The sequence below is a fragment of the Micromys minutus genome (assembly GCF_963924665.1).
Source record: "Micromys minutus genome assembly, chromosome: 21".
Classification (NCBI taxonomy): domain Eukaryota; kingdom Metazoa; phylum Chordata; class Mammalia; order Rodentia; family Muridae; genus Micromys; species Micromys minutus.
Window position 1 is genome coordinate 28,229,845 of NC_137956.1, and position 27,894 is coordinate 28,257,738.

Here is a 27,894-nt window from a genome sequence, read left to right on the forward strand (position 1 = left end):
CTCAAAACTAACTAACTAACTAACTAACTAACTAACTAACTAACTAACTAACTAGGTGACACACATACAGAAGTATATAGGGGGAATATTTACTTGCTGGATGGTGGTCACAGTGCCGATATTTTGGTGTACAGCAGTCTAGGTTTTTAAAAGCATGTGTACACTTCTTAAAATGTTTGTATTAAAAGCCGTCCTCTACCTATTACAACCAGCTCATTTCGTAACTGGGCCATTAAACACTTGCCCAGTTAAGAAAGAAAGTTCTGCTTTAGGCAGTGGAGAATGAATTGCATACATAAATCATCATCTCCCAGGAAGCAGCACAGACACCTGAGGGCAGAGGTGAGGCTCCAGGCACATCCCAGCAGGCCTGCAGGAACACAGTTTAGCAGGGAAGAGGAGCTGAAGCCGGAGGCAGTTTTCACTAACCTTTATCTTTGAGAGATGATGTTGTCTTACTGCTTGCCCCTTGAAATAGCCATCATCCATTTGGCTGTGGTTTGGAGGTGGAGGTGGGGGGAGATGGCCTAGATGCTAAACTCTGGGGTCAAAGGCGCCATCAATTTCCACTGAGGCCCATGCTTCAGCTAGCGCCCCCTGGTGGCTGCTACTCAACTGCACAGACGTTGAAGAATTTACCTTTTTCTTCTTTTTACGGGCCGTATTAGATTTCTTGCTAAGTTTCCAAATAGATCTGAAGGTGTCGGAAGAGATCCGGGGAGTGACTGTAATTTTTAAGGGTGGTAGTTTACCTGAACAGAGAGAACAAGCAAGAATGAGCAGAACAGCCAGCACTGTATAGGGGTGCTCTCAGGTTTAGGAGCTTGGGTGGCCCGAATTCCATCATTAGAGTCGGCTCATGAAGAGCTCCTTGTTAAATTCGGGAGTGGTGGCACTCATCTTCAACACTTGGACTCCAGAGGCTGAGGCAGGAGGACCAGCCTCGGTTACATACAAACATATATAGCCAGCTCAAGGTCACCCTGGTCTACAGAGATGCTGTCTCAAAAAAGTCAAAACCACAACCAGAGGAAGAGGAGATGATGAGGGAGAGATAAAGGCATAAGCGAACCAAACTCATTCATTATCACGTATGTAAATTAGTCTGATTTCGTGAAAGGGGGATTAGAAATTGTTGGCTTGCAAATAAATGGTAAGAACAGAGAAAAAACAGGGAAGAAAATTTTTTATAATCGGGGAGTATTTCTGTTGTCTTTTAAGGTCTAAAACGATGTCTTAAAGGGCTAATGGCCAAGTGAGTCACCCTGTGAAATGTAAGCAGCTAACGCTTTTTTGAAAACTCTTCATTGTGTTTAAATAACAACCTAATTAAAGCAGAAACAGCCCATAATGATTCCAGCTCATGACATGAATGCATTAAGGCTACTCATGATGCACACTCAGACTAAGTTTCAAAAATGCTGGTTTCCTGAGCCGCAGATTGCCTTTTAATGCTGTTTAAATGAGTACTTGCATTTTCAGGTGGGAACGCCATAATTAGCCACTTGTTTATGTAAATCGAGCCATTTACTAAGCTCCTAAGACATTTTCCATTCCAGAGAGGTACTGAGTGAAAAATAATTTCCTGTCAAGTCACCAGAGGCTGTCTGTCCTTCCGTTCCCTGCAGTAATGCTGCGGAGATTGCCTGCAGCCTGAGAATGGGATTTTACCACCAGGTAGAGTGAGGCGGTGGCTCCGGGACCAGGAAAATGCAAGCGTTTAGCGCACTTAAAGTTGGGTTTGACAGAGTAATCCTGCTGAACCTCTTCCAGCTCTAATGGAACAGAAGTAGCCATCCTGTTCCTCTAAAAGAAAAGGATAATCGGGGATAAAAAAAACCCTTAGCCTCATTTAATTGGCCACTGAAGATGCATGGCTTGAGTTTGACTTGGAGCAACACAGCAGACCACGATCGCCCCGTGGGTCTTTCACAACACTGTCAGCAGGAAAAAAGCGACCCCGGACCGCTTTACTGAAGAAATGAGGGAGACAGGATGATGCAGCTAGTGAATTCGTCCCCACGCAACCTGACCCAGGACTGAGCCCTCCTCCCTCTCAACACTGACTTTCATTTTAAAATCTGTCCTCTTGCTTATATGAAGCTGCATTGAAAATGACATTTCTTGCTGTCCCCTGTAAAAGTAGCAAGAATAGCTGCCACCAGTTCCGTCCGTGTATACTAAAAGAGAGGCTGGGGTGGTCACCATTCCTTTCAAAGGGTTACATGGTCACAAGACACTTAGTGCTGCCTGCCTGCTAGAGCCAGACCCCCCTTCAGTGACTTAGAAGTACACTGTGATCCTTGTTCATGCTCTCCCTCCTCCCCTTTCCCCTCCCTCCCTCCTCCCTCCCTCCCTCCCTCCCTTCTCCCTCTCTCTCTGTCTCTGTCTGCCCCCCCACCCCCCACTCCTTGGCATCCTTAGATAGCCCAGGCTGGCCTCCAACTTGAAAGGCTCCAGTCTCAGCTTTTCAGTGCCAGGCTGAACCATCTTAGGATGGTTGCTACTTCCGTTTTACAGTTGGTTTCTGTACTTTAGGTTGGACGGAGAGGAGGCTAGAGAACAGGAGGGAACTTTCTTGGAGAATAAGAAAGGAAAGAGAAAAACCAAAAACAATAAAGAAAAAAAAATCACTGTATGAAAAACAAAACAAATCCAGCCAAGCTGGGAGGCTTGCTGTAAGCACCAGCTACTCCAGAGGCCAAGACTGGAACACGTAGATGCTGCCTAGAAAAATCATTACTCAAATGATCGAAGGGGACACACAGCATTGCCAACATTCTTGAGCTCTGTACGAGTGTCAGCTTGTTGACACAGCGGTGGCTAGCCTGCGACAATTGCACAGATCAGATTTGTCATTTAAACACGAACAGACAGAAACACTGAGACACTTGTGACAGTTCAGGGCCTGGGGATGAGTGGATGAAATTTCACCTGTCTTCCTGGCTCTCAGGGCTTCCAGGATGTCCACCGCGGCCGTTTCTCCCAGTAAATTGTTTCCAAGGTCCATCTCCCTTAAGTGGGTCGAGTATTTGATCAGACTGTATAGAGAGAAGGAAAGCGAGAGTGCTTGGAGCCATGCATCGTTCGCGCTCCCTCAAAGAAAGACAACCCCAACCTCAGAGAATTATCTTGGTTTGGGGGCTCCTCCCACCCCTCCTCCCCCTTTCCCAAGTTGATAAATGACCTCACTTGAGATTGGAGATGAGCTGAGCCTGGCTTGTCCTGGATGAACTGCTCTGCTTTGGGAAATTCAGCTTCTCTTAGGGAAGCAATTTAAATGTTTACTGCCTTGAGTCATTTATGTACACGTAAGACTGCATGGTCATTTATATACAGGTAAGAAGTCAAAGCAATTGGAGAGATTGACAAGGGCTTGATAGCTTTCAGTATATCAAGTAAATGGCAGCTCTTCCCTGGTGATTTATTATTATTTTTTAAATAGGGTCTTTGTAGCCCAGGATGTCCCAGAACTCACTCTGTAGACCAGGCTAGCCTCAAACTCTGAGATCCTCCTGCCTCTGCCTCCTAAGTACTGGGATTAAGGGTGTGCCACAGTGTCAGGCTTACCTGGGAACATTATAAACAGATATTTTCACATAAAATTAAGAAAGGCAAGCCTGAGAATAAAGACTTTGAAATCCAATGGATTTAGCTCCATGAAAACAAAACTCTTCTACCCAACTACTCTGGGCTCGATTCTCCTTAGTTATCTGCAGAGACCAGGAATGTTCGGGGTGCTGTGGCTGTTGCATTTTCCTGATTTCTTGGTATGATATTGAAGATCCCTAGCCTAGTGGTTCTGCTGGCTGGTCTTCAGAAGTCTCTGGCATCCTGAGTGGCGATGGCACTGAGGGAAAGACCTGGGCTGGTCATCTCTGCCCTCTCATGGTCACAGGCAAGCCATGTGCCCTTGTGGGTCTTACTTTCCACATCTGCAAAACCAGCCTGAGAGGGGCTGTGTGTCCTGTCTCGGAGGTTGCAATGAAGACAGAATGGTCATTTCCTGAGGGCACACTCAGTGCTCAGTGCAGCAGGGACTAAGGGAACGTGAAACGGCCGTTGATGGTCTGACATAAACTATAATGTGATCATCAAGAGATCAGTCCGGAATTGTCATCACATATGAGGGCTTGAGCATTCATTTTGGGTTAACTCGACTTTATGGTCACATTTTCTCTGCTGCTCGATGTATATACTTTCCACTGACTCAGCAGCTGGGACTGAAGCCAGCTCTGTGCAGCCCTACCAGACTCCTCCTAGCAAAGGTCTTGTTCTCAAGGAAGTGATCTGTTTAGGGCTTGAACTCCTACAGCTTCCAGAGCTGTCCATGGTCTTCAGACTAGATGGGTCAGAACAGGATACTGGGACTGGAGAGATGGCACTTGTTGCTCTTGCAGAGGACCCAGGTGCAGTTCCCAGCTCCCACTTGGTGGCTCACAAGCATCTGTAACCCCTTTTCCAGGGGATCCCACCCCTCTTCTGTCAAGGAGATCAGGATGTCCATGGTGCACAGACATACTTGCAGGTAAGACATTCCTACACATGAAATAAAAAAAAAAATAACTCATCTAAAAACCATTAAAAGATAAAAGAAAGGGATAACTCTAGGAAAAGGTGCTCCATGCAAGTCAGACAGGGATGCTGAAGACAGGGATGCTGAAGACCTACTTGCTAACTCAATCCTGTGTCTTGGTTGACTCTGCAGTTTCGAGGGAGCTGAGTATCACTGATATGTTTGCTGTGCATCGGCTACCACCAGGGCCCTTTTCAGACTGAAGGTTTTTGTGCTACAAAGGTGCCTACCAAGGGCTTAGTGGGGCTGAGATCCAGTTCTGTTTCCAGCCCAGTGCTGAGCGATCGCCAACTGAGAAGCCTTCCTGCCCGTCTTGAATAAGGAAGAACAGCAGAGAGGGTATCTTTTTCTGCTGAGATAATGAATTGCTACCCATCAGCTTTCAGGCCTCAGATCTCAGCTGTGCCTCGTGCTCTTAGATGCCTGTCGTGCCCAGAGCAGTACTGCCCAGAGCCCTCTCTACCCTACAGTTCCTGCAGGGGTTTCCAGCCCTGCCAAAGACTGGGTCTGCTTAAGCTGTACGTTCAGTAGAGATGGAGGGCGGATGCCTGAGGTTATCAAGTAAGCATGATAAGGAAACACCATCTTCTAGAAGTTTCTGAGAATTATAGTTTCCTGTTTCTGCATTAGGAGGCTAGGGTGGGTAGCTTTCTAACCAAACACAAGTGTGTCTGAGCAGGCATCCCTTCCTCAGGTGGCGATGATCCAGTTTTGAGTTAAATCCTGACTTTTGGGGTGCATGGGGTAGGGGTGTGTGATTACTGCAACTTTCTTCCTAATTGCCTCAGTGGACACCCTTTTTAAAAAATGTTTTAAAAAAACCTGTTTTATGTATGTATGTGCATACAGAGCCTGGATGCTGGAAAAGGAAATCAGATCCCATTACAGATGGTTGTGAGCCTCTACTCGGTTGCTGGGAATTGAACTCGGTACCTCTGAGAGAGCACTCAGTGCTCTTAGCCACAGGACCATCTCTCCAGCCCCAGATGCCGCCCTTTTAATACGGGGCTCCTCATGAGGTTTCTGTGGGAGCCCAAGTGCCAAGATCAAGACTGGTAAGTGAAAGCCGAGAAGCCACATAGGATTGCTAGTAAGCTATGACCGGCGCGTGGTTTAACTTCAGCACTTCGGTTTCAGACAGGGAACGAATTCAAGGCTCTCATTACTCCTTACCATGTTAAAGTTCGAGTCAGCTCCAGCAACTGCTCTCCCTCCCTTCCTGTCCTGTCTATGTTGTTATCTGCCAGATGCAGCGTCACTATCCAAGGGCCAGCTTCTGCCAGGTTTTTAACTTTTTTCCTGATTCCTGCAATCAATCAATCAATCAATCAATCAATCAGAATATTGGTATTACTTTTAGACGACGAGCTAAACCTATATTTTAATAAAGTTTGCACATGTTGGGTTTGAGAATAGGTTTATTTTGCAACAGAATCAACGAGATACAATATATTTGAATTTTGGAAGTCCGGGTTTTATGGTTGGTTCCCTTTCATCTGCTCCCCCCATCCCTTTGAATCTTCCCACCTGGAGACTCCAAATTTCATGATACACACAGTTCCCTCTCAGAGTCAGACAGTCACCATTAATCTGAGGAGGAAGTTTGATGTCTTAGAAATTTCTTGCTGAATGGATTATCTACTGGCCCTGGGGAGTCAATAGTTTTTATCGAAAAGGGGGTTTGCTTTGTGTAAAGAAGTCTTACTTTTGGAGCTTTGGCCTCTACAGGACGTCAGGAGAAAGGACCACCTGCCCCAATGACTCATGGCTTCGTCGCTGAGGTCTGGAGTGAAGGCGACACGCAGGGACAGCGGGACAGGAAACAGCAGCCAGCTGTCGGGTTCAGCCATGTAACCATGTAGGACAGGGATCCCAATCCCATCTCCGTACCACCCTCCACACCACCCAGTACTCCCCGAGGCTGGCCTGCAGGAGACATGGCTTGAATTAAAGCCAGGAACGAGTCAGCGTGGAACTTGAGAGAGCATTGTCTTGCCCTTTGTGATGTAAAGGCAATCGAAGGATTTTTTTCTAAAAAGAATCTTTTAGTTGATTCTATCTTGTATGCAACCGGGTATGTTGCTTTCATGCATGTCTGTGCACTGCGTGTGCCTGCAGAGGCCAGAAGTGGGTGTCAGACCCATTGAAATTAGAGATACAAATGGCTGTGAGCCTTCATGTGGATACTGGGAATCAAACACAGGTCTTGTAGAAGAGCAGCCACCTTTCCAGCCCCAATTTAAGGGATCTCAAAGGCCGATTTAACTGATTGGCTCCCCGTGCTGGTTTGAGAGTTTCCCTAGTATTTGAACTCACTCAGCATTCAGCAGATACTTCTGAGATTCTCTCATGCACTGAGCTCTCACATATGTGCTGGGGATGCTACAGGAAGAAAGAAGCCTTCCTAACACAGCTTCAGAGATGGGTAATGTCCGCCGGGTATGTGGAAGTGCTGGCAACCAAGCCGGAGAATGCAGAGTGATAAATTTGGGGATTTTAGGGTTGTTGTGATGGTGGTGGTGGTAGTGGCGGTAGTGGTATGCCACAAGAGGTAAAGGCACCTGCCACCAAGCCTGATACCCAGAATCCCCATGGTAGAAGAAGAGACCTAATTTTTCCATAATTTGTCCTTTGAACTTCACATGGGTGTAGGTCACGTGTGTGTGTGTGTGTATGTGTGTGTGTGTGTGTGTGTGCGCGTGTGTGTGCATAAACACGATAAAGAAATAAATGTAAACAATGTCAAAAATCAAACATTGGGTGTTTCTGGTTTGCTAGCTGCAAAATAAAAGAGAAAGAAATGTCTTTTTAAATGGGATTTGAGGTCTGGAGAGATAGCTCAGTAGTTAAGAACACTGGCTACTATTCAAGAGGTACTGAGTTCAATTCCCAGCACCCACATAGTGGCTCACAACCATCTCTAATGAGATCAGGTCCCCTGGGGCATGCAGGCAGAATACTGTATATATAGTAAATAAATAAATCTATATAAAGCAGACAAAAAGGATTTGGGGACTCAAAGGATAGCTCAATGGTTAGGAGCACTTGTTTTTGCTGAAGACACAGGTTCAATTCCAGCCAGGGAGGCTTCCAACCACTGGTAACTCCAGTTTCAGGAGCTTGCATGCTGTCTTCTAACCTCCTTAGGCATGTATGTAGTACACATGCATATAGACAAAACACATAAAAAACACATTTATGCAGGGTGGTGGTGGTGGCAGAGGCGCATGCTTTTAATCCCAGAACTCCGGAAGCAGAGGCAGGTGGAGCTCTGTAAGTTTGAGGCCAACCTGGTCCTACAGAGCTATTTCTAGGACATCTACCGCTACACAAGAAGCCCTGTCTCCAAAACCCAAATCCCCAAACCCAACCAACCAACCAAAGAACAAAACAGAATTTGAAGGGCTTGGAGTGATGGCTCAATTTGTAGAGCTTTTGCTATGCAAGCAAGAAAACTTGGGTTTGGGTCCCAGCACCCCAAAAATCTGGGCATGATCCATGTGGCTGTCACCTCAAAGCTGTGAGTGGCAGAGCGCAGGAGGACATCTGGGGCTTGCTGGACGCCGGCTTAGCTCTGGGCTCAGTGGAAGACACTGCTGCTAGAAAAATAGGCAGAGGGCAGTAGACGGGGCACCCGGTGTCCTACCCTGATCCCCCAAGGCCCAGCAGTACTTCTTCCCAGGATGGGCACGTGTGCACACTCAAGGTCTACGTGGTTTCGTTGGCCCGAAATTGAATGTGCCGGATTGCCAGGTGAAATGAATTATCGATGAAAACGGGCCCACCTGTTATTTTTATTTGGAATAAATAACATCTAAAATTTGTCATGGCACCTAGAGCATGGCCAGGACGGCAGGTGCCAGTTGTCAAGAATAACAGCTTGGGCAGACTAGAACGGATGTAATGTGTATGCGTCACATGGCGGATACACGATTGGTCATGAATGGATGAATGAATGAATGAATGCCTCCCAGACTGTCAAATACGATCAAATCATCGAAACATTTACCGTTCACTGTTAGACTGCAATGTTTTGATCCCACTCATGAACATGAAAGAGGCACAGATGGGATATGATTTTTCATTCATAAAAAAATTTTCACAGGCCCTAAATGCCTTTGAAAGTTGAGCCTCTGCCCCGACAATGTGGATACTGATCAGCCGCTCTGTCTTTCATCTACTTTTCCACCCACCAGAAAGTAACAGTGAATAAAACCTGGGCCAGCAGGACCAGGTGAGGGCAGATGGTCAAATTCCTCTCCAGATGCTCAGCTTCACAAGGAGAGCCACTGTCATCTCTTCAGCACCCCGACTCATCAGCTTGGTGTCCATGTGTGCCTGTGGAGAGGGGAGCCCTCTGGGCTAGTGATTGGCTGGGGAGAGCTTGCATCCCCGTGGGAAAAACATCTCAACTGCTTTCGGAGCAGTTCTCAGGACGATAATGAAACCATCATCTCTGCCCACAACAAATGGAGCAGACTGGAATGTAGACCTCTCTGGAGCTTCTGGGACTCTCAGAGAAGGGGGGACAGCTGCTGTTCGGGTCAGCGCTCCTGCTCTTTAACCAAAGCAGCACCGAGCTCTTCTCTCTGGGTGGAAAACAGATTCCTTGGAATATGGGTGAGGACCTGCCCCAGCTGTTCTCATGCTGATCTATTTTTACTCAGACTTGTTTTTACTACTTTAAGCAAGGTGCTGGGTGAAGGGATGGCTCAGCAGTTAAGCGCGCCAGCTGCTCCTCCAGAGGACCTGGGTCCGTTTTGTTGGGCAAAACGTGATGAGAATTGGCTGGTGTCCACCCAGGGGCACGAGCCCTCCTGTAGAGGCTTCCACTCCGTGTTCAGCTGTCACCCCAGGATGAAGACACGAGCGCAGTGATTGCAGGATTGTAACTGGCAACTTTCTGTTTTTGGACTCACACAGCTTTTGAAGATTGCATCTTGACTCTTGAATTGGGCCCTTGCATTCCTTGATGCTACTGGTAACCGGTGTGTTATGATATAAACAGTAATGCTTTATTTAGAACCGGAACTGGACACTTGGGATGCTTGATGCTGCAGTTTAGCTCTGGTTTTACTTGGGATCCTGGAAGGACCACTTTAGGATTTCGTATTATCCCCGTTTTAAGTCCCACGTTGACGTTTCTCATCCTAAATCCTCCAGAATTAAAACAGCCCTGGGGCCGGTTACACTGTGTAGCTTCGCCTGGGAAAAGAATAGGCCCAGACGACAAAACACTCCTTGGTCTCCACTGGGTCTTTTGGGGATATGGGGGGGTCTTGCGGTGATAAGGCAGGACCAGCAGCACATCTCTGAAGAACCATGTTATTCAGGATATTCTTGATAGCTACTGGTGACTGCTGCCTTCACCATCTTCTGCTGCCTTTTGTGGCTAGGCTGTGGCAAAGCTGGGTGTCACCTGCTTGATGGCTGACCAACCTCTAAACTCTTGTCCTCTTGTGATACACAGAACCTTTGTCTCAGTGCTGGGTCCACTGATGCTGGCTGATCCTGGGCTGTGCAGAAGGACTGGCCTGGCCCTCTTGTTCTGAGGTCCCCAGGTCACAGAAGAGGCATCTAGGAGCCCGATTCTGCTCTGTCATCATCTTCACTGAGCAAGACAAGCCAAGGGAGTCAGTCAGTGTTTTCAAGTTGAGAGAAGTGGTTCTCGGTGACTTCTCTGGACCAGCAGCCTCAGCTTTACTGGGGACCTCGACAGAAATGAAGACAGCAACATTTACTCAGAGCCCTGACATGAGCTCTTGGGGAGCCTTTGATGACTGGCAGGTGGCCCGTGGAACAGCACTGGTGTCGTGATTCTGTGTGTCCGGCGGTGTGCCACTGCAGTGTGGCTGGGACTGGCCTGCCTACAACTGCAGGCAGCTACATGGAATCCTGTGCTCCTCCATCAAGTTGTGGATGGCTGCCCAATGCCAGTCTGTCACGTGTTTGTGGTTATTGTTGTAAATGTTCTTAGGACTCCAAATGAGAGATGTGTGAGGGGAAAGGCGAGGCTTCTGAGAGGAGTTTGGCCTCAGAAGATACTGTGAAGATGACTTTCCAAGGGCCAAAGCCCTTCTGTCCACAAGGGGTGTGCATGAAAATATGTTGGCTGTTTTCAATTAGCACCAGATAGAATCCATCTGGCCTCCTTGCCCAGGAGAGAGGCCGAAGTAAGCTCATCTCAGCCCCTTTGAACCAGGTAGAGTCCTACCAAAGGCCAGATTCTCTCCCCCAAACCCCTTTGACGGCCAAAGCAGTTGTTCAACATGGTGTGGTCACTATGTTGCCCTGGCTAGCATGCAATGCTTTATATAAACCAGATTGGCTTTGTGATTACATAGCCCTATCTGCCTCTGGCATCATGCCCTCCCTGCCTTAGGAAGTTGTTTTAAAGCTTGTATTGTTATCTCTGAAACTACAAACACACGCACATTTGATGAAAACTGTTTCCATTGAGTTTAGGCTTGAGGGGACTAACCCACACACACAGATGCACACAGAGACGCGTGTGCACACATACACGCACACACATTTGATGAAAACTGTTTCCACTGAGTTCAGGCTTGAGAGGACTAATGACTTTAATCATCTGTTGGGTCAAATCCAAGCCTTTGGGCTGGCTTGTCCCTTAATGTGATCCATACCTCTAGGAGGGCCAGACTCCCGCCTCCTCTTGTCTTTGCCAAGCCTGTGGGCTCCTGGATGGTATGGGTTGTTCCTATTTAAGTCCTTCTCATCCAAGTCCTTTCTTCTTCCACCCCAGGGCTCACTGGCAGCTTTGTCCTTTGGAGCAGAATGCCTTCTGATGTTCCAGAGAACACACCAAAGGCCACTTCTGTGGACTTGGAAACACTGACTGCCTTTTTTTTTTTCTTTCTTTTTTAAGATTTATTTATTTTATGTGACTACACTGTCTATGTCTTCAGACACACCAGAGGGCATCAGATCTCATTACATATGGTTGTGAGCCACCGTGTGGTTGCTGGGGATTGAACTCAGGACCTCTGGAGGAGCAGTCAGCACTCTTAACCACTGAACCATCTCTTCAGCCCTGACTGCCTTCTATAGTAGCACTACCCAATGGGAAACTGCACCTATGGAGGGCAGACACCTCACCAAGGCCTGCTATGCTTTCTTTCTTACTTTATATTCTCTTTTCCTCCTTCTCTCTCTCCTCTTCTCCCCCTCCTCTCCCAGGGTCCCATGTAGCTCAGGTTTGCCTCCAATTGTGCTTTGTAGCTAAGAATAACTTTGAACTCTTTATCCTCCTCTTTCTGTTTCCCATGCAATTAGCTGAGGGGCATGCACCCAGCTTCACATTTTCATGCAGCTTTTGGACCACAAGAGTTTGTAATTTTCTAATTGTAGTTTTTGTGAGAAAAGACTCAAGGGCATTAAAAAAAAAAAAAAAAAAAAAAAGACCACACAAGAACAGATTAAAATTGAAGAAGAAGAGCCCGAGGGGTTAGGTTAGCCCGAGGGGTTGTCTTCCCCAGAAATGCAACATATAAACTACCAGATGCTCAAGACACAGCATCACAGACTCAGGTGGTCCCATGAGGGGCTTCCCAAAGGCTGCATGCTCATGACCTATCCAGCAGAGCCTCTGCACTGAGTGGGGTCAGCGTGTAGAGAGGATGTGAGGCCAGGCCCACCCTTTGCAGAGTGGGATTCTGAGAGCCAGGCAGTGCATGGCTGCCGGGAGCAGGGTCAGAGCAGCTTGGAAGGCAGCTGTGGTATTAAAGCCTGCTCAGAGTTAAGTATCTCTGTTTCCCTCTACCTCCTCCCCTCAGCCTCCCCCTGTATTTCTCTCTGCCCCCTCCTCATCTCTCTCGAGTTGGGATTGCTGAAAGCCCCTTCATGGTCACCCTGCTTCTAGCTCTGAGTACCCCGGATTCTGAGGCCTCACTGGCAGCTTCTGGAAGAGTTGTTCCAAACCTTTCTTTTCTGGAATGTGGAGAAAGTGCCCATGATGGATTTCTCTGGCAGACACCGTGGAACTGTTCATGGGTGGTTTGTGTAAGGTCACAAGACACTGAATCTTCCCTTTCTCCATTTGATTTTAAGCCTTTGTTTGGGATAATTATGCACTAGAGACAACACAGGGAGTGAGCTGAGGGGGAGGGGAAGGAATTATAGACACCACAACCAAATACCTCCTTTCCCACGTGTCTTCTGTGAGGTCCTTTTAGCTGTTAAAGCTTTGGAAGATTTCACAATCTGACTTAATGTTGAGCTTGCTCCCTGGCACACTGGTTAAAAAAAAAAGGTGCAGGGTCAGAGTCAAGCAATGGGTTTTGGCATGCTTTGGTATTGGCGATCAGTTACCTTCATTTTATGGACACTTTGGGCAAGGGTATTTCTCTTGGGAAGGAATTAGCTGAATATGGTCAGAATCTTTTCAGTTCTGTGACTTGTATTTCTCAGCTGTAAGACTGGGCCAAGCAGGGCTCTCCCAGAGTCCTCCTGCAGTAGCTGTTGGCTCCCTTGGGCAGCAGCTGCTTCCTGTAACCATGGTTTCATGTTCCCGAGATTACAAAGAACAAGGTGGGTGGAGTAATGCACTCTGCTGGCACACAGTAAAAACTATGTAGGAAGCCTGGACATGGCTCATGCCTTTAGTCCCAGCACTTGGGAGGCAGAGACAGGTGGATTTCTGAGTTCCAGGCCAGCCTGGTCTACAGAGTGAGCTCCAGGACAACCAGGGCCACACAGAGAAACCCTGTCTCCAAAAGCCAAAACAAAAACAAAACAACCCCCAAACAAAAACAAACAAAAGACCCAACAACAAACAAAAAACAACCCAAACATACAAACAACCCCTCCAAACCAAACAACAATAACCACCACCAACTCTATAGATATGGGTGGTATCAATCCTGGGGCTAGGGATATGGCTCAGTCTGTAGAGCACTTGCCTGGCATGCATGAGGCCATGGTTAATCCCCAGCATCATCCACACACAGAACCACTCTAGAGCCATGTCAGGTCTTTCTCTATTCCCTGTACCCAGCATGCAACTGGAATGACGCAATGCAGAATCCAATCCTCTTGCTCCTACCTACTCTAACCCCAGTCCAAGACTTGCTTAGGATGGCGGCTCCCCATAATGTCTTCGCTCTGAGTTTGTGTGCCACCCACTTCTTCATCCCACTCTTCTCTGTTTGTTCTGAGCTCCAGGTCCCTTCACCTTTTGTCACTGTGGTGTACACAGGGCCTGCTGCTCTGGGTACAAAGACTCTAGGCCTTGGCTGTTCCCTCTGCCTCTTTCCTTGAGAGGGACTTTTTCCAGGGAGCGAGGCAGAGAAGAATAGAGGAAGAGACCTGAATACCCTCCTTTAGCCCCTACATGATCAGACACAAGCATGCATACTCACATACTTGGAACACATACCATGTGCTTACCCCTACACCCAAAGGTTCTCTGTTTAAAATCCTACCCCATCTTCTTTCCCAGAGTTCACACTCCTATACCACACTCCTTTTCTTGTTTCACGTCAATTGTTACTTTAAAAGACATTGTCTGTCTGTTTTTGTCTCTCTCTCTCTGTCTCTCTCTGTCACTCTCTCTCTCTCTCTCTCTCTCTCTCTCTCTCTCTCTGTGTGTGTGTGTGTGTGTGTGTGTGTGTGTATAAATGGGTATGCACATGCACTCAGCTGTGTGTGCGTGTGTCAAGGCAGAAGTTGGCACTGGCTATCTATCCTATTTCTTGAGATAGGGTTTCTCACTGAACACGTGTCTTGCCGTTTCAGCTAGACTGGCTGTCCAGAAAGCCCTGGGCTCCAAACTGCCTCACCTCCACCACCACGGAGGCCTTCTGTTCCCCAGTGCTGTCTTCACTCTACCCCTTGTACTCACTCTCTTCCCCAGAAAATAGAGCAACTGGGTTTCCCACTGTGGTCTAAGATTTCCCTCTCCTGGGAAACAGGCAACCTGTCATAGTGGTGAGGCTAACTGATGTTCTTCAAGGACTTGACACTCAGTCCTTACTGAACACCAAAGTTAATTATGATGATGTTCATTCTGCAGCTGAAGAGCCTGAAATTATCCAACCACACACAGGTATACCCTCGTCTGTGTTATTAGCCATTCAGTTTATACAATCAGTTATTAGAAGTAGTCAGCCTTGAAATGTCCATAAATATGCATTCTGAGGATTTACTTAAATAAGTGAAAACCCATAAGTGAAGACAGTTTGTCTGTCCTGAATCTGTTTGCCTGCTATCTGGGTGTGGACATGCTCTCTCTTTGAACCACATAATCTTGGCATGTACGCTTCCTTCCCACAAGGTAGGTGTGTGATGAGTCCTGTCAATCACAGATCATCATGACCTGGTCCATAGAGCCTGGACCAAGAGGTAGGTCTGGGGACCATAGATGACCAGAGTTTCAAACTCGAGGGTTCTTGCTGTCATCACTTCAGCCGTCTCTGTAGGCAAATGTACCCATGCAGGGCCTAGGAATTTGTGTCACACACAAAGTATTCTTTAATCCCATTTGAATTGCTTTGACCAACCTGATGAGTGTGACTGATCTGGGATGTTAGTTTCCAGTTGCTTCTGTGATGGATGGCCATACCCTGAGTAGCTAACAGAATAGAAGTTTAGAATCTGGCTGAGATGCCTCAATGCTCTCAAGTAGAAGCAGGAAGATTAGCATACATTTAAGGCCAGCCTGAGCTACATGGTGAGTTTCAGGCTAGCCAGGGACTATATACAACATGACTCCGTCTCACGAAACTGAAGGGAACTGAGGCAGCGGTGTATGATGGGGAGTAGGAGAGAGGGGGGAGCTTAACTGGAAGAAACACAAACTTGCTACCTATTGATGCTGCCCTGCTTCGGAAGCTGGAAGTCTGAAATAGATCCCACAGCTGACCGTCAAGACATCCTGAGCTTAGAGTCCTTTGAAGGTTCTGGAGGAATGTTTGTTTTGTCTTTTGTTCTGTTTGCTTGGTTTTTGTTTGTTTGTTGCTTTTCCCTGAGACTAGCTGCACCTATGTTCTGACTCAGATTACTTTCGTCTCTGTCAGTTGTCATTGTGGAGACCTCTCTCTGCCTGCCCTTTTGAAAGGTCCTTGTGATTATACTTGAACCACCAGGCTAGTCCAGCAGAATATCTCCATCTCAGGCTCCTGATCTGACATCTGTCATAAGAGCATTTTCACAGGTTCTGAACGTCAGGACAGGGACACCTTTGGGGCCCCATTATCTACCTCCCACTCACTCTGGAAGTGGCTTACATTTAGTGCTGCAAAGGCCACCTAGTTACAAAGCACAGTCCTTCTTCAGGGACCAGCAGGGGCTGTCTGGAGGTGGTGCCCAGTGTTTACCTTGAGGAAGCTGAGGAGAATTTCCAACCTGTGGCGATACCAAGGTAGGCTGGTCCTTCCCCTGCGTCTCTGCGTATTCCGCTATTGGTCTGAGGAGAGCCAGAGTTCCAGAACACTGCAAGCAATTTCCATCCAGGCGCAGCTCACTGGGGAAGAGGGCAGAAAACATTGCTCATCGGCTGTCAGGCCCACTACAGATTTCAACCTAAGATCTTCATCTGACGCAGCATAACTAGTCATAAACGATATAATGTAACACCGTCAATAGATGATTATAGTAAACACACACTAGGCCATGTCACAAAATGCTGGCTCTGCCAGCAGCACAAACCATGCCTTCAGCAGACACCTTGGTTTTCAAACTTCACTAAAGGCTTTTTCTCTAAGGGTAAGAAAAACCAATCAGGGCAGGTAAGTAAAGTGCCCGCCAGGAAAGCACGAGGGCCCGTGCTTAATCTCTAAAACCCATAGGAAAACCCTGAGCTGCGGGGATGGCTGAGTGGATAAAACACTTGCTGTAATATCAAGAGGAACTGAGTTCAAATCCCCAGTGCCCATGTAAAAGTCAGGCATACCCACAAGGACCTATGATCCCATCATCGGGGGCTGAAACAGGTGGGTCCCTGGAACTTGACTACCAAGTGAGGCAAGTTTCTTGTTCAGTGAGAGACGTTGTCTCAATTAAAAAAATAGCAATAGGTGAATATATTTGATATAGTCTTTTGACTTCTGAATGTGCATGGGTCATGTATACACACACACACACACACATGCAAACAAAAAATTTAAAAAAAGATACATTTCTAATAAACTGTAGAATAACAGCACAGGAAGGCAGTGTGCTTTAAAACTCAGAGCTGGAGAGATGGGGCATCCCCAGAGCTCTCTGCATTCAGCCTACGTGGTGAACTTCAAGCCAGTGAGAGACTCTGACTCAAGAAAGAGGTAAGAAGACCTGAGGAATGACATCTGATGGAGCTGACCTCTGACCTCCACGTGCATGCATGTGCACCTATGTGGACATACTCACTCACCAGAAACAGAGAGAAAGAAAAGAAGAAGGAAGAGAAGAAGGGAGGGAAAAATTAAAAATAGTCACCAGGATGTATTGTGCAATGAGCCAAAACAGAGACATGATGAATGGTGGAATGTGTGTGTGTGTGTGTGTGTGTGTGTGTGTGTGTGGCAGCTCACCAAATTGCACTGTGGCTGATGACAGAGCCCAGCCTTGGCCCACTCTGGGGTCCCAGCCCACAGTAGCGCATACTGAGGCCCTGAAGCCTTTGGTTGCTCTCCAGGCCTGAGAAGATTCTCTCAAGTTCTTCATTTCCAAACCTAAAATGACAGAACAAAGAGCGTGTCAAAGGCCGAGGACCATGCAGATGGTAGTGCGGATAAAGGAACTGTGAATACTGAAGGTATTAACCTGGACCAAAACTTCAGGCAGTCCGACGCCAGGCAGTTCATTTCTAGCACATTTAAATGCAGTATAAATGGGGGGAAAAGTTGTCTGGTGTAACACAATTTACAAATTACATCAAAATTCAACTCAGGGTGCATGTCATTTCTTCCAAGAAGATGGGTTCTGGAGAGAGGCTACCTGTACTGGCTTGAGGGTCTAGAGATAGCAGATGTCATCTGGGCTGTTAGCCACCTCTGGTCTCTGTGGGAGCTTGGGGAGTCTTTGGCTATACGGATAATTTAAAGGTCATTAGAGTATTAAGGCCTCGTTGCAAGAGACTGGAGAGGCCCGGACTGTAAGGGACGTTTAAATTACTAGCTACCTTCGTTGTAGGAGCTTGATATGTCCTGACCCAACACACACCAGAGATCCTCAGGGTGTTAATCACCTCCAGTGCCCAGCTTTCTGGTTGGAACAGCATGTTTTACATCTTTACTATCAGCAAGACAATCCTGTGTGCTTAATGATCCTGGTCTCTCTGGAGATCTGTGGGCACAAGGACCTTTGTGCTGTGCTCCTAACAACGTCGCAGTCTTCCCAGGCCACCTAGCAACTGTTTCTACCGATCGATCGCAGTTTAAGCTTCTGGATGATGGAGAGATAGTGCAGGGTTGACCGGGAAGAGAAGGGAATCTTGTAGGGAGGGAAGGAGTTGTGAAGTCAAATTCCAGAGCAAAGAGAGCAAAGGATGGTTTGAAACATCCTTTCAACAGAGAACAGTCAGAACGTGAAGGCAGAACAGTGACGGGCAGAATGACGCCAACATGATGACGTAACTGGCAGTGGTGGGTGTAGTCTAGGAAGCCTGGGCTGCTGCCGGACTCTAAGAAAACACAGCTTCTTTCAACCCTCATGCTATGAGTCTCGCATTGTATAATATTTAGTTTGCAAAAGTGACTCACAAGCCCAGTCCACAGCCCCTGGATAGGACTAGTGACACGTACCTGTCAGGGAGCTGAAACAGGGAGCTAAATTAGTGTCTGCAAGGAATTTGGATTGTTGGGGTTTGAACTCTGCGATGTTAGAAATGGGTTGACATAGTGACGTTGTTTTGAGTCAAGGGTCTTGCTCTTCAGTCAGGCTGGATTTGAACGGGAGGAACGCTTCCTGTTTCAGCCTTCCACATTCCAGGATTACGGGCATGTAACATCACACTGATGATCATACATGATAGAGACCTAACTTCAAATTTTTAATTAAATCATTAACAGTTAATCGTTGGGCTGGGGCTGGGCATGAGTGTGTGCTGGCTAAGGTGTTTGTGTGCATGGTAGTCGGTGAGCTCATTTGCTTTTTGTTTTGTCAGTGTGACACAAATTCAGGTCATCCCGATTGACAAAATGCCTCTATCAGATTGGCCTCTAGGCAACTCTGTGAGGGTATTTTAGGTCCAGACGACTATGAGAGACCTTATCCCTGGGCGAGTGGTTCTAGATTGTATAAAAGTAAGCTGAGCTAGTAGGGGAGTTGTATTCCTTTAATCCTAGCACTCAGGAGGCAGAGGCAGATGATCTCTGAGTTTGGGGTCTTCTGTAGAGGCAAATGGATCTCTGAGTTTGGGGTCTTCTGTAGAGACAAATGGATCTCTGAGTTTGGGGTCTTCTGTTCTACTTATCAAGTTTCCAATTAGCTAAGGCTCTACAGGGAGACCCTTTCTCAAACAAAACAACAACAATAGCAACCACAAGGAAGCTGAGCAAGCCATGAGAACAGGCCAGCTCCCAGGCAGGGCTCTTCCACATCAGGCAGAGATTGAGAAAGTGCACCAAAGACTTGCCTATGGGCCAGTCCTAAGGAGGACTTGTCTCAGTTCAGATTCTTTCTTCCTAAATGATTTCTAGTTTGTGTCAAGTTGACAAAGCACTCGCCTACACACCTTTATTGATATTTTTCTTGGAGCCTAGCACTGTGTCTTGCAAAAATTCACTGTACTGGCTGCTTTTATGTCAACTTGATACAAGTTAGAGTCATCAGAGAGAAGGAGCCTCAACTGAGAAAATTCCTCCATAGATTCAACTGTAGGAGCTGAGCTGCATGCCTTTAATCCCAGCACTCAGAAGGCAGAGGCAGGTGGATCTCTGAGTTTGAGGCCATCCTGGTTTACAGAGACAGTTCCAAGACAGCCAGGGCCACACAGAGAAACCTTGTCTTAACAACAACAACAACAACAACAACAACAACAAAGACAGGCCTGTAGGGCATTTTCTTAATTAGTGATTGATGGGTTGGGGGCTGAGCTCATTGTGGGTGATGTCATCCCTGGGCTGATGGTCCTGGGTTTGTAAGAAAATAGGCTTGTTAATCAATGTGAAGCAGTCTAGTAAGCAGTTCTGTGTCGCCTGCCTCAGCTCCTGCCTCCAGGTTCCTTCCCTGCTTGAGTTCCTGTCCTGATTTCCTTTGGTGATGTGGAAGCATAAGCCAGCCTGTGATGCCAACAGTCTCCGCAGACCATGACAGATGTTGATTTTTGTAGACATACATAAAGTTTTGTGTACTATGTAATGTTTGCTATTCAAATGCTGGTTTCTCTGCCCTTGTCTTCTTTCCAATCAGGACCCGGTATTGCAATGCTTATGCAGGGACGCTCCTGTCTCAAGTCTGTGAGACAGTCCGTACCATTTACTCTCTACCTCATCTGCTGATCACCCACTGGCAGGGGGCCGGAGGAATCAGAGCCATGAAGATGGATCCAAAGAGCCACATCAACAATAATATGCAGGTATCATGGGATGGAGCTGGGAGGTAGCCAGATTAGCAAAGGTAGGTCATTTAACTGCTCAGCTATTGAGGTGCACTTTTGAATAAACCTTAATTCTTTGGTGTAGTTATTGGGGAATAGCATAAGGTAAAGAAATACAGCTGCCAGATTAACACACCATTACACTTATATTAGAATAACTCATTTACAATTAAAAATTAAAAAAAAATAAACCACTGACCAGCTCCTGCAGATGAATTTTATGAAGAAATTTTCTCAATTGAAACTCTTTCTCTCTAATGACTTTACCTTGTATCAAGTCGACATAAAAGCAGCCAGTACAGTGAATTTATACAAGACACAGTGTTGCAGCACCAGGAACCCTAATGAAGACGCTCAACTTCAACAAACATTTGTGGAAGAACAAATGGGAACACTATCATTTGCTTGGGCACCAGAGGAAAGCTAAAGGCACCAAGAACCTGGGTGTGTACTCCCCTCCCTCTCCCCCCCTATGGCCCTCACCATCTAGAACCCAGCCTGAAGAGCTCCAGTCAGCCTTACTTGCAGTAGTCGAGGACCAGGAAATGCAAACTGCTGAACTGCAGGGCTTTCCCAAGTCGCCCCAGAGACCACAGATCCATCTTGCAATCAATGATTTCCAACGTAGTCACTGGGCAAGTGGTGTGCCCCTTCTGCTCCAGAAACAAAGCCTAGAAGATTAAGAAACTCTTCCATCAGGGCTACCAGTGTGCTCTGAGTTCTCATATATTCCCAAGTCTAGCCTATCAGTGACCTCAACATTTTTGCTGCCAAGATGATTTTCTACAAGGAAGCATAGCATAGAAATAAAGGAGCTTTCCTTTTTTAAAACCACAATTCACTGAAAAATCATGAGAGCCATGAAACCCTGTGATAAGATGTTCTGCAGGTGCTGTGTGCAGGTGCTGTGTGCAGGTGTTGGATGCAGGTGCTGTGTGCAGGTGTTGGGTGAAGGTGTTGTGTGCAGGTGTTGGATGCAGATGCTGTGTGCAAGTGTTTGTTCAGGTGCTATATGCAGGTGTTGTGTGCAGGTGCTGTGTGCAGGTGATGTGTACAGGTGCTGAGTGCAGGTGCTGTGGATTGAATAGTGCTCCCCAACACATACATTGAGGTACTAACCCCAGACATCTCAGAAGGCTATAGCTCAGAAAGCTTGATTATGGAATCAGGTGCCTGTGTTATGGTGAGATCTTGGGATGATCCCCAACTTGTTACGACTAGTGTCCTTACAAGCCAAGGATCATGTGAAGATACAGGAAAAAAACATCAACCTTGTTGACATCTTGAGTTTAGGCTTCAGCTTTTAGGAGAATCGGTTGCTTCAGCTACACAGGCCATGATGCCAACAGCCTCTGCAGACCATGCCCCCCCCCTTTTTTTTTCTTCTTAAATTGATTATTTTGTGGTGGAGAGATGTGTGCCTGCTGTGGCAAAGAGGTCAGAGGATAACATTGTGGAATTGATTTTCTATTCATTTTTTAAAAGTAGGTTCTGGGGGCAGAACTCAGGCTTGAATAGCATACGTCTTTACTCCATCTTGTCAGCCCTGAATTTGTCAAAAAAAATTTTTTTTAATTACTGTGTGTGGTGGAGTTGGTTCTCTACCACCCTTCCCCACACCACACTCTGCCTCCCCCACTTTCTCTTCTCTCTCTCTGGTTTCTCAAGACAGGGTTTTTCTGTGTAACAGTCCTGGTATTCATTCTGTAGACCAGACTAGCCTCGAACTCAGAGTTCTACCTTCCTCTGCCTCTTAAAGGCATGTACCATGCCCATTCCCCTCTCTCCTTTATGTAGGCATTAGGGAGTGAGCTCAGGTCACCAAGCTTAAGCAACAAATGTTTTACCTGTTGGACCATCTCACTGGTCCCAAGATAGTGATTGCTGTCTTCAATTTTATTTTTTTACTTTATCTGCATTGGTATTTTGCTTGTATTTAAGTCTATGTGAGTGTGTCAGATATTGGAGTTACAGAGAGTTGTAAGCTGCCATGTGGTTGCTGGGATTCGAACTCAGGTCCTCTGGAAGAACAGTCAGTGCTCTCAACTGCTGAGCCATCTGCAGCTCCTAAGATATTGATCTGTTTCCCCCCCCCCCCACAGACTTAATACCTGTTTTCTTGTATAAAAATCCTTATGTGATGCTCACAGCTGGAGTCTGGGTCCTCTAAACAGAGAGTCTGGTGTGATTTTTCACGAGGTGGTTAGTGGATTATCAATAAGGAGACTTGGTGAACCCCAGAGGTCAGGGGTCAGGTAGCTGTAAGTCTTTGAGATGGCATCAAAGGTGGCCTTGGCAAAGTTGCCCAGGGTGGCAGTGTAGCCCCTGACTGATGTGTAGCTGTCATTTATACCAGACATTCTCAGTAGTTTCTTGCACACTGGAGCAGAGACAATGCCTGTACCTCTGGGGGCAGGGATGAGAGGCACCAACACAGAGCCATAGTGGCCTGTCACTTTGCATGGGACAGTGTGGGGCTTGCCAATCTTGTTCTCCCAGTAGGCTTTCCCTACAGGGACGATGGAAAGCTTGGCCAGGATGATGGCCCCTCGGATAGCAGTGGCAACCTTCTTGGAGCACTTAACAGCAAGACCAACATGACCATTATAGTTCCCAGTAGCGACAACAAAAGCCTTGAACCTGGTCCACTTGCTAGCTGGATTCTGTTTCTGCACTGGCAAGGTCTTTAGAACCTCATCCTTTTAGAATGAGCCCAGAAAAAAGAAAATCAATAATCTCAGATTCCTTAAAGGTCAGGGAGAACAGGTAGATCTCCTCCAAGGACTGGATCTTCAGGTCCTTAACCTGTCAGCTCAGCTTGGTGACAGAAATCTACTCCTTCTCTGTGGCTTTACCTCCATGAGCCTCATGCCTGGACCACGACCATGATCACGACCACAACTGCAGGTCCTAAGACCTCTGATGAACCCTCTAAAACCACAGTGGCCTCTGGGTTTTCAAGGCCCTCCCACTACACTGAATTATCCACCATTTGGTGTTTTCCCAGAGGAAGAAGAGGAAGAGGAGGAAGAAGAGGAGTCGTTGGAGTCAGAGTCGGAGGAGAATCGGGAAGAGTTGGAGGAGTCCAAGTCTGTCATTGAAGGAATCAGGGCAGGAACCTGGAGGTGCTGCTTCCTGGCTCATTCCTCATGGCTTGCTCAGCCTGCTTGCTTATAGAATCCAGGACCACCAGCCCAGGGATGGCACCACCCACCGTGGACTGAACTCTCCTCATCAATCACTAACTAAGAAAATGTTTGACAGGCCTGCCTATAGCCCAGTCTTATGGAGGTATTTCCTCAGTTGAGGTTACCTCCTGTCAGATGACTCTAGCTTCCACCAAGTTGCCATAAAACCAGCCAGCACACCCTGATAGAGGCAGTGAGGAGGTAGCTGAGAACTCCAGAGAGCTACCATGAGCTAAGGTCTTGACACCCAAAGCTCAGAGCTATACTCGTAGCAGGGGGTCTGTAAAACCTCAGAGAGAGCCTCAGGGTAACACAGGCAAGGAGCTAAGACTACAGAAAGCGTAATGTTGGGATGGCGAAGAAGCTGAGACTAGAAAAGAGGAAGTTTTGAGAAGCCAAGACAGAAGCTGAAGATGGAGGCAAGAGTCTGAGAGAGCTCAAGGTTGAAGACCTCAGTGTCCAGATGCTGCAGGGTGGGGCTGTAACTGGCTGCTGGGTAATGTATTTTAAGCCCAGAACAATAGTTGTCACCATTAGCATCTAGAGCATAAGCCCCCAGTTTTGAAAGTCGGAGCCATAAAGCCCTTAGTCTCAAGGGTCAGAGATATAAACCTCTATATTTGGAGGTCCTAGCCAGGTGTACTGGCTCACACCTTTAATACCAGTACTCGGGGAGGCAGAGGCGGTAGACCTTTGAGTTTGAGGCCAGCCTAGTCTACATAGTGAGTTCTGGGACAGGCAGGGCTCTGGAAAGAGATCCTATCTCAAAGAGAGGGAGAGGGTGAAAAAGAGGGGGAGAGAAAGAGAGGGGGAGGGGGGAGGGGGGAGGGGGAGGGAGGGAGGGAGGGAGGAAGAGAGAGAGAGAATAAATTTGGAATCAGGAGAAACTGCATTATACTCTTCCAAAGCAGTTGTGTACAGACTCCTCCCACAGTGTGGAAAACTCAGTTGCTTCATATCCGTGTTGATATTCAATAATGAGCTTTGATTCGCCATTTCTGTGGCTGCGCCATGGTAGCTGTTTGTGTTTTCATTCTGCATTCCCTCCGGCTTCGTTCCGTTGATCACCTCTTCCTGGTCACTGGTTTTCTCCTCACTTCCTCCTCAGTGCAGGGAAATGAACAGTATTTTCTTTTCTAAAGGCTCTGTTCTAGTTGTTTCCCTGCCTCTCTTTCTCCTTCTCCCTCTGTCCCTCCCTCCCTTTTCCTCTGTCCCTCCCTCTCTTTCTTTCTTTTCTTTCTTTCTTTCTTTCTTTCTTTCTTTCTTTCTTTCTTTCTTTCTTTCTTTCTTTCTGTGTTTTGTTTTGTTGAGACAGGGTCTCACTATGTAGCCTTAGGAACTTGCTATATAGAACAGTCTAACCTGGAACTCACAGAAATCCACCTGCCTCTGCCTTTCTGAGTACTAGGGCTAAAGGCATGCAACTTAGCCATGTTTCTAAGTTTCTCAACTACCTTCCTTTAGATTAAGTAGTTCAGGGGCTAGAGAGATGATTCAGAGATTAAGAGCACTGACTGCTCTTCCAGAGGTCCTGAGTTCAAATCCCAGCTACCACAACAATCTGTAACTTCAGTTCCAGTTGATCCAACAGGGATGCATGTATCATAACCACATGCCTGCAGGTGAAACAGCCATTCACATAGAGTTAAATAAGAAATTAAAGAAACTAATTTGAAAAGGGTATATTACATCATAGAGATGAGTTTGTGGATACTGGTTTCATCATTTTCCACACTTAAAGATACTTTTGAGGCATTTCATTAAAGTAGTGTTATTTTTAAGAAAGAAAATCTTGCAGCATACATATCATTAAGTCAGCCACCAAATAAACTACATCTGGAATACAGGGTGTTGCTTGCCTGTTATTAATTTTAAGGTTTGAAGACACTTAAAACCACACTCACGAGTCTGGCGATCTCTGGGTTCGTCAGCTGAAGGCCCCAGATGCAGATCTCCTTGCCCAGTGTATAGCTCTCGTCTCGAATGGTCATGAGCAGAGGTTCCAAGGAAATAGGCGGCGTGCTTGCTGTTGAGTTAGCAGCTTTCACGAGCATAAACTGGAATGAGGAAAAGGCTAGGTGGCCATCAGGAAGAGATACCCATGCATCCGAATGTGCAAAAGAGACACAGGCACAGATGGCTGCATGGGTGTTTGGCGTACCAGTGTGGTGGGTGGTCCAACTGGCCACCAACCATGGACAGAGTTACTACAGGTTACTACCCTCTAGTAGGGCATCTTACATAGCAAGGACAATACATATTGTTTCATAAGGTTTTTTAAAAAGACTTTTCTATTTTAATTTTATGTGTCTGAATGTTATGACTATGTGTGTGTCTCCACTCCATGTGTGCTGTGCTCTCAGAGGCTGAAAGAAGACATCAGCTCTCTTGGAACTGGAGTCATAGACAACTGTGAGACCCCATGTGGGTAACCTGGAACCAATCTTGGTACTCTGTTCAAGCAGCAAGCATTCCTAACCACTGACCTATCCCTCTACCGCCTCACAAGGCTCTTCATGATATTCATAATCAAAACAGAGAACCCCCCCCCCCATCTAAGCATGCTACCAACCTACGAAGCCTCTTAGTTGTGTCTCAACCCATAGATTGATCCTGGATGGGGATGTTAATTGTATTTTGATGATGGTTGCAATAAAACGTTTGATGAAACTAATTGTAAGAACGACAGTGGAAAGGAACATTTAGTGGGCTTGAGAGATGACTCAGTGGTTAAAAGCATGTTTGCTAACAAGGGCCTGTAACTCTGGCTCCGGGCATCCAACACCTTCTTCTGGCCTCCACGGGTGCCCTCACTCTATGCACACCTTCCCCCATACATATAATTTAAAGACAACATCTTTAAAAATGTAATCAATAATTATTTTACCCTGCCCCCACCAAAGCTATGGTTGCTCAATAGTTTAAAGGCTTGTTCCTCTTGCAGAGGACCATGGTTCCTCTGGGTAATTCCAGTTCCAGGGCATCTGATGCCATCTTCTGACCTGTACTGGCACCTGAACATACATGGCATATATACAGACAACACATGTATACATACATTTTTTTTAAAAAAATGGTGGTTGTGGGAAGCTCCTCTCTGAAGCAGGGAGATGTGTGTGGGAACGTTCGGTAGAAACTAGAAAAAGAAGAGACTAGAAAACCTGGAGACAGAGGAGGTGGGCAGAGCAGGATACGTGGGAAGAGAGGCTGGAGGTAGGAGAGGGTGCATCTTGGGGAGGCTGAAGTCAGAGGAAAGAGGAGGGCTTAAAGAGGCACTTGAGAAGGTGGTGCTGTCTGAGGTTCCGTGGACTCAATTCCTGAGCCTCCCCCTCCCCCACAAACACATTCTGGCAGGCTTAGGAGGGCAGGTACGTGGGCGTGGGCGCAGGGAACGCAGAAGAATGGATGGAGGAGGGCGGTGGTACCCCGATGGAAGAGGGCGGTGGTACCCCGCGAGCCAAGCTGTGAATGTCACTCAGGCAAGGCAGGGCTGGTGAGGCGGTCAGCTCTGGGTTGGAGGAACATGTCCCTAGGGAGTCTGTTTCAAGGAAGGATGGAAGGACAGAAGGATGCAATCCCCACCTCTCACCTTCCTGAGGACCTGCTCGCTGTCAATGCTGCTCTTTAGGTCCCTTTGTATGGTGGGACACAGGGAAGTCCGAGACTGTATGCAGTGCTTCTGGTACGTCTTCAGGAACTTCTGAAGAACCGGAACCACCGAAGGGGCAGCTCCACCCTTGGGTTTTTGTTTTCTTTCCTTTGCTCTCGGCATTGTTTTATAGTGTTCGGTTCCACTTCGGTTCTGAAAACAGTAACTTAAACTGAAATCCAGCGCAGAATGTGCCTCACCCTTGAAATCCCTGCAAACACTGCTGTGTGCCATTCTCTAAGAATCTTAAAGGCAGGCTAGAGAGATGGCTTAGTGGTTAAGCATATTGACTGTTCTTTTAAAGATCCTGAGTTCAATTCTCAGCAACCACGTGGTAGCTCACAACCAACCATCTGTAATGGGATCTAATGCCCTCTTCTGGTGTGTCTGAAGACAAGTTACAGTGTTCTCATACAAACATAAATAAATACTTCTATAAAGGAAAGAATCTTAAAAGCTTCACTTTAGCCTAAATTAAATGACCCTGGTGAGTTGAATTACAGTCATTATAGAGACATTTAGTGGTCCACATTTGTTGTTTATTTCTTTAAAATGAGGGCAGTACTCATGGATTCAGTTATAAGGAGGAGAAATAATATTAATTCAAGGTATTATTCACCATATAATTCAAGTAATTATACACTATAATCCAGTGTGTAATTCAAGATATGATTCAAGGAATTGAGTGTATTAATGTATTAATGGTAATACATTTGTTTTATAGTGGTATAGTTCTTGTTTTTGCAAGAAACTGTACGCATGCTGACATGGTTAAGCATGTGGACTTTGACCTGGGAATATAGTTTAGTTGTCAAGTGTTTGCCTAGCATGCACTAGGTTCCGGATTCAATACTGAAAAAAAAAGTAGGCATTTATAATGTCTGTTCTATTGGTATATTGTGCTGTGCCATCCAAGTTCACTGTGAAGGTGGTTCCGCAAGCC

General features: G+C 46.6%; 1 protein-coding gene across 1 annotated transcript; it reads right to left on the minus strand.

Moving 5' to 3' along the window:
- Positions 1-534: 534 nt before the first annotated feature.
- LOC308434374 (uncharacterized protein) lies at positions 535-27,074 on the minus strand (the record flags this gene model as incomplete). Its single annotated transcript, XM_080934663.1, has 9 exons — positions 535-752; positions 2,935-3,041; positions 5,750-5,882; positions 12,736-12,831; positions 15,913-16,058; positions 17,107-17,247; positions 20,637-20,785; positions 25,207-25,359; positions 26,892-27,074. 9 exons carry the CDS (start codon positions 27,072-27,074, stop codon positions 535-537), a joined length of 1,326 nt encoding a protein of 441 aa, XP_080790789.1.
- Between the last annotated feature and the right edge of the window lie 820 nt (positions 27,075-27,894).